The sequence below is a fragment of the Myotis myotis genome, unplaced genomic scaffold (assembly GCF_014108235.1).
Source record: "Myotis myotis isolate mMyoMyo1 unplaced genomic scaffold, mMyoMyo1.p scaffold_m19_p_6, whole genome shotgun sequence".
NCBI lineage: Eukaryota > Metazoa > Chordata > Mammalia > Chiroptera > Vespertilionidae > Myotis > Myotis myotis.
This window is the reverse complement of record NW_023416368.1, coordinates 27,266,375-27,273,473: the sequence shown is the minus strand read 5'-3', so window position 1 is coordinate 27,273,473 and position 7,099 is coordinate 27,266,375. Positions and strand designations below refer to the sequence as shown.

Sequence of the window (7,099 nt, the reverse complement as noted above, 5' to 3'; positions counted from 1 at the left end):
CCCAGGAGGTGTAGGAGGCCCGGTAAGGGAGCCAAAAAGAAAACAGGAGGAAGAAAAAGGGAGAGAAGACCTGCTCTCCCTGCCAAAAAAATAATTCTAAAACAAAGGGAGAGAAGTTTGCTGTGAGGTGACTCCCTGCAGAACAATTTTTGCTCCAACAAGGACGTCTGTTGTTTTAAAAATATTTTGACCGGCTCTGATCTCCTTTCTCTCCCTGCGTCCCCCCACCCCATGCCCTTCCTTCCTGTTTGTCGCTTTTAAAGTGGTATTACTTCTCTTCCACAATGGTGACCTGCTGGGAGTAATAGCAGAGACACTTCCTCTCCTGTGGCTCTCCTTGTCTTTTTAATAATGCTCCCACCCCGCCCCCTTCCCCTCTGCTGCTCTTTATAAACGTTTTCCTAAGGCTGGGTGGAAACGCTTCAGGTGTGCACATTACGTCCTGCAAAGGTGAGCTGTGTTTGAGCTTCGATTCCCCCCCCTCTCTAGGGGCGTGCAGCTTTTAGATTTCTGCACCATGATCTCCCTTTTGCACAGTGAACTGCAGCCTTGAGCTTGATACACAGATTGAGGGGTTTGTTTCTTGTATTTTAGGGTAATAATTGTGGGAATTACTCTAGGATTCCAGGCCTTGTCAGCCCTGTGGAGTTGGGCTAAGGTTTCAAGCAGGAATAGGGGTGCTTGCCTGTCCAGACTTGCTTGCGGCCACACAAGGCCGTCCTTGGAGGCCTGGGCAGTTCCATGATCCTCTCCAAGGACTGCATTTTTAGAAGGCAAGGTTCACGTCTGCTCAAACCACCACAACAGATGAATTGGTTAGAGTTCTCTGTATGTCACTTTCTCCAAAAACATAGGTTCCTAATCCTGAAGTTCTAAAAAGTTTTCACCAGTATACCACTACTTTTAGTGAATACATTGAAAAGCCTAAGACAGCGATTCCTCCCTTCTTTCAGCCCTTTCTTCCTTCGATTAATAGTTCATTCATTAATTCATCATCTACCGATTAGTTCATCATCTACTGAGCCTTTAGCCTTTGTTGAACACTTCATTGCCCGGGGCCTGGTGAACAAAACGGAAGGTCCCTGCCCTCAGATGTTTCTGGTGCAGGGGGGGAGTCGGTGTCCAGATGCAGAAAGCCACCATGTGCCCACCCACTAAGCACCCTGCATGGAGGGAACGGTGGGTGCTGCGATGGAGAAGCCAGGGGAGACCTGGAGAAGGTGGTCAGGCAGGGTAGACCTGAGGTGGTGACAGCTGAGCCCAGATTCAAAGGAGCCGGCCTGGTGGAGAGCTGGCAGGGTTGGTAGAGGGTCAGCATACGTGGAGATTTTTGGCAGAAATGAGCTTAGCGCCTTCCAGAACTGAGAAGAAGCTTTAGTGGAGAGCAGAAGATGGAGAGATGAGCTCGGAGAGGGGTAAGCAAGGCCTAGATGTTGAAGTCTTGTATCTTATATTCAAAAAGGCATATAAAATGTGCCACTAACTTCGTAACTTAGCTCTCTCTTTTTCTATAAAGTGGTTTTACTTATTTAATTTATTTCATTTTTAAGGTGTTTATTGATTTTTAGAGAGAGAGAGAGAGGTAGGAAGAGGAAAAGGAAACATCAGTGTCAGCTGCCTACCGCACACTCCCTATGGAGGGTTGAGCCCACAACCGGGGCATGTGCCCTGACATGTGCCCTTTTGTGCACAGGATGATGCCCAACCAACTGAGCCACACTGGCCCGGGCTATAAGGTGGTTTTAAGAAAAGCAGTGTAGTGTAATGGTTTACAGCAGACTTGGAGCCAGATAATTACGTCTGAATTCCACTGTGACCACTCATTGCTGGTATAACCTTAGGTAACTTATTTAACTTTTCTGGCCTCAGTGTCTACATCTGAAAATGAGGCAATTTATAGTACCCACCTCATGGGGCCATTTTGAAGATTAAAAGCCTGGGACATAGTAAATACTCAGTAAACATTGGTCATTTTAAAAAGAAGTGTTAAGGTATTAACCTGATTTTCCAGGAGAGGGTTCCTTTGTATCCTGCGGCTCTGTGCATTCCCTGGCATACGCACATGCCCTGGAGAGATGTTTACATCTCATTTCGATGGACAGTCCTGAGATGGCTTGGCTGGGACAGCTGGCCAGGCCTGAGGCAGCTTTGGGAGTAACTCCCGTTCCCTCCATAGGCCATGCTTGGATTCTCCTGTCGATCTGCGCATAGAGGTCCAGAGTCCGTTTCTTCCTTTCCTCAGATACAGGGGGTGTTTGGTTGAGCCGCCCATTGTGCTGTTTGGGCACTGGGAGTTCATTTCAATCCAGCAAATACTCACTGGTCATCTACAATGTTAGGGATGGAGCTGGGTACTGGGGAGTGGTCCAGGATTGAGCCCACTCATTACCTGGAGGAAGGTACCATCTAGTTGGGAAGTCAAAGTCATGAACACATAATTCCAGTGTTAACTGGTCAAAGTGGAGACTGTGGGATCAGAGGAACGGGCTGTGACCAAAACTGTGCCTTCAGAGAGACCATCCTAGGGGAGCGATACCTGAGCGAATCATGAAGGGTGAGAGCTAGCAAAGACGCGACGGGCTTTGTAGGGCTAGGAAGAGCTAGCAAAGGCCTGGCGAGGGGGAGCCAGTGTGCAGAGTGAGGGGGACCTACAAGCAGTTTGAAGATAAAAGGGGAAAGTACAGTGTGGAGGCTGCAGCTGCAGAGCGACACTGAGCTGAGTGCCTTCCTGGGGAGCCTGGGATGGAGCCTGTAGGCCATGGGCCACTGAAGGATCCTGGGAAGGATGTTCTGTGGTCTGATGAGCAGAGCGGAGAGTAGATTTGGGGGGTAGGGGTTGGGGTGGGGGGGTAGTAGCATGCCACAGCAAGAAAGACTGCCAAAAGGCTGTGCCTCTAGTCCAGGTGGGAGACAATGACGGCAAAAGTAGGGCTGTAGCAGTTGGCATGGAGAGGAGGGGGTGGATTAGAGACCAGTTAGGAGGTGGTGTGGGCAGGCTTTGGTGGAGAAAGGCCCCCTGGGGCACAGGTCCCATGGGCGATGGGCTTTCGGGGACGCTGGGTACTGGGCACAGGCTCTGCTGCCACCACTCCCTCCAGAGGATGGTGTCCTGAGTGCTGGGCTTGGTATCAGGACCAGGAGATCCCCAAGTTGGCAAACATTTTCTTAAACAGAAACATTTAGAATTTCAGGGTAAATTCTTTTGGATTGTGGATGTATGCTTATATATATATTTATTATTTTCTTGTTAAGCCTCACCCAAGGATATTTTTTGATTAATTTTTAGAGACACTGGAAGAAGGGAGGGGAGAGACAGAGAGAAATGATGTAAAAGAGACACATTGATTGGTTGCCTCAGCTTGAGCCTGCAACCCAGGTATGTGCCTTTGACCAGAATTGAACCCGGGACCCTTCCATTTGTGGGCCAATGCTCTATCCACTGAGCCAAACAGGCTAGGGCTGTATATATATTTAAAAAAGACAGCGACAAAAAAAAAAAAAAAAAAAAAATCAGCCTTCTCAATTCTTGTGGGACCGTTTGGGGGAAGAATGTCACCATGTCAGTTGCTCGCTTATGAAAACCTGGGGTCCAGGAGTGGAGGGTGGATGAGAAAGAGGTGCAGCATCTGCTCCTACTCTGTATCCATGTGGCCCCCGGCAAGTTTTCTATCCTTGACTGAGTCCATTATGAACTTTTAGCAGGTACCTTCTCCCGGTCAAGTCTATACCTCGGTAAGCCTGCTCTGTTATACACTCCCAATTCCTGCTGATGATCCATTCAGGGGAATGGTTTTCCCGGATTCTATCACAGTTTTATATAATTGGTACCAGGTATAATATGTCAACATACTTGGTTATCTAGGCTCACTTCTTCAGTTCTGTTAGTCCTCGAGGTGGGTGTCAACCACCATCATAGAAAATGGAACTGTGGCCCCGAGAGGTTAAGTAACTACCCAGCTCGCAGGCTCGGTTACAGCCAGGTTTTCCCACCAAACAGGGTGCACTTTCTATCATGGAGACCAATAGGGGACAGTTTTTTTTTCTTCAGTATCTTCTTGGGAAGGGATAGGATAAGTGGAAAACTCCAGCCAAATCCTCAGAATCCAAAGAATTTGCATCCTGTCCATCTTCTCCCCTCCTGCTGCCAGGGAAGCCTGTTCTGCGGGTCCCACCCTGACGAGACTTTCAACTGATCCCTGAGCTGAAATGGCCGGGTGGAGGGAGCAGTGTGCATTATGTTGTTGTTATTTAATAAAGTGTGTGTTGTTCCCACTTGGCAATGCAGCCTCGTTCCTGTTCTAGCAGGTGGTGGGTAACTGGACCCAACCCCCTGATCTCCACTCAGGAACTCCCTGGTCCAGCCTTTGATATCAGAACAAGAGGAGAAAACTGACACAGGACACTTCCTGTCCCGAAGGGGAAGCGATACAGGACACCTGAAACAACAGGCAGAAGAAAAGCTTCGCCAGTCCCCTACTGGTCTCCATGCTTTGGGAGAGCTGCCCCCAGCGTGCCCTCCACCAGGTCTCCAAGATCTGGTGGGGACCGGACTGAGCCAGTGGTCTCAGTGAAGTGGAGCTCAGCGGATTATCACATGTCCTCTGTGGGCCGGCTTGGCACTGACATCCCAGCTCCTGCCCTCATGAAGGGTGTGATCCAGTGATGGAGACTGACAAGCATGCAGCAATGAAAATTAGTTTGATGAGATTTAATTTTTAATCTTCGCCCGAGGATATTTTTCCATTGATTTTTTTTTGTGTGTGTACACATTTAGTTTTATTGTAACAAAGCAACTTGTACACTTTTAACGTTTAAAACTGAGCATTATCTTTCCTTTCCAGTGAAACAAAAAGAAAATTTAAAAATAAACAGAACAAAATTACAATAGAGAAATGTCAATTCCAAATAAGATCCTACAGGTTCTGCTGATTCTCCCATCGAGTGGCAGGGCTCAAGTCATCATTAGGAGAGAATTTTATTTTAAAAGTGTCATCTTAGACTGCAAGGATGTCCGTTAAACATCACAATTAAACATGCCAAAGGAGAAGCCATGTTGTCAAAATGCCCACTTAACCCACCCAAACATCTCAAACCCACCCTTTGTTGACCTTCTATAACCCCCCTTTTTTTAAAATTTTTTTTTTCTTTTTTTAAACAAGAGAAAGTAGACAGATACATGTTGGTAAATGCTAACTGTCCATATTCACATAGAGACACAGTGTAATCTCTGAGCCCAATATACAGAGAAAGGAGGAAAAAAGCTAGAATTCTATGCACTACTACACAGGGGCCTAGCCACCTCCAGCTCCCAGCAGAGCTAAGGGAGCAGAAGGTTTTTCTTTTTTCCCACAGAGCACGGTGGTGTTGATTCCATTAAGTTTTTCTTGAGACAGGAAGGGATAAAAATGAATTTGGAACAGAAAGGGGCAAAGATTCTTTTCCCACTGTATTCTGCTCAAGGTACATCCCCCCCAAATAAGGTGAGAACCATGGTGTAAAGGAGAGAAAAGAGACTTCAAAAACAGGGCGACTGAGCACAAGAGGGGGAGAAAAAAGAAAAAGAAAAAAGACTGCAACTTGCTCCCAGGGACTGGAGGAAATTAAAAAAGGTTGGAATCCATCAGTGTTCATTAGTCATCTTCTCCTTCATCTTCCTCTCCTTCTTCCCCCTCATCATCATCTTCATCTTCTTCACCTTCATCCTCATCCCCTTCTTCATCAATATCTTCCAACCCTTCCTCCTCTTCATCATCATCATCATCATCATCTTCTTCTCCTTCCCCTTCTTCATCATCCATGTCAGGAACCAAGTAGTACTGTAATGGATTTGGCCAAATGTCATCTTTGATGACTTCTCCCAACTCATCTGCACCTGCATCAGAATGATCGGTGAACCAGGTAAAGAAGCTTTCTGGTTCCTCATGCTGTCTCTTCCTGCTGGCTTTATTCTGTGTTTGACTTGAACGTTTCGTCAAATCCTTTCCAGATTTCCATTTGATTTCAGTGGACTTTGAAGATGGATCACCACTCTCGTTCAGATGAAACTCTTTGGAGAGAACTTTATTTTCGAAGTAAGGATTTTCATCAAAATAAAAATCTATTCTGTAACCTGATTTAATATCTTCAAATTCTGTCACTTCAACTCTTGTCAAATAATGCAGCGCCTCTTCATCCTCTTCCCCAAGCAGCGCAGACACTTGTGGATGGTTGACAAATGTTGTTACCCAAAAATTTGGGATTTTGGCGATCAATTCTGACCTCTTCTGAAAAAATGGTTGGCGGAGTTTGTTATATTTCTGTTCTACTTTCAAAATCTCCTCACTGGCTTGTTCATTAAGTCTGTCTATTTCATTTTGTACTTCATCAATATGTTCAATCGCTTCTTGCTGTTCTTTTTCTCCCTTCGGCACATCCGGAGGGGCCGGCCTCTTCTCCGGCTTGGGGGCTGGAGGCACTTTGGGTTTCTTCGCTGGCGGCGGGAGCGAGGACTGGCGTTTGGGGGCCATGCCGCGCGGGAGGTCCGAGGAGCCGATGGCAGGGAAGCGGCGGGGCTGGAAGGCGCGCTGAGACTCTTTTCCATTGATTTTTAAAGAGAGTGGTAGAGAGAGGGAAAGACAGAGAGAAACATCAACGTGAGAGAAACACATCAATTAGTTGCCTCCTGCACGTGCCCCGACCAGAGCCTGGGCTGGGGAGGAGCCTGCAACCGAGGTACGTGCCCTTGACAGGAATCGAACCCGGGACCCTTTGGTCCGCAGGCCGACGCTCCATCCACTGAGCCAAACTGGCTAGGGCTGAGTCTTTTGTTTCTTAATAGCCATCTCAAAATCATAATCCAGAAGGCATAACTTTGGTTCCCTTCATCTTTTGGTTCCAGTTTTCATTTCTGATCCAGTTCAATCAGGTGCGCGGATGGCGTTAACTTGTAATGTCTCCGGTGTCCTCTAACCCAGAACGGTTCCCCAGCCTTATTTCTCTTTTCTCTCATGAGTTGACTTGTCGAAGAGTCCAGGACAGTCATTTTGCAGGTCACACAACTTATTCGTCCCACAGTTGGCAGACGTTGAACACCGGTGCTGGTGGTAGGAAAACGTTGCCA

At 47.1% G+C, this 7,099-nt stretch overlaps 1 protein-coding gene across 1 annotated transcript; it reads right to left on the bottom strand.

Moving 5' to 3' along the window:
- Positions 1–4,761: 4,761 nt before the first annotated feature.
- On the bottom strand, positions 4,762–6,563 carry LOC118658831 (protein SET-like). Its single transcript, XM_036314552.1, has one exon. It carries the CDS (start codon positions 6,504–6,506, stop codon positions 5,631–5,633), a length of 876 nt encoding a protein of 291 aa, XP_036170445.1. The 5' UTR covers positions 6,507–6,563; the 3' UTR covers positions 4,762–5,630.
- Between the last annotated feature and the right edge of the window lie 536 nt (positions 6,564–7,099).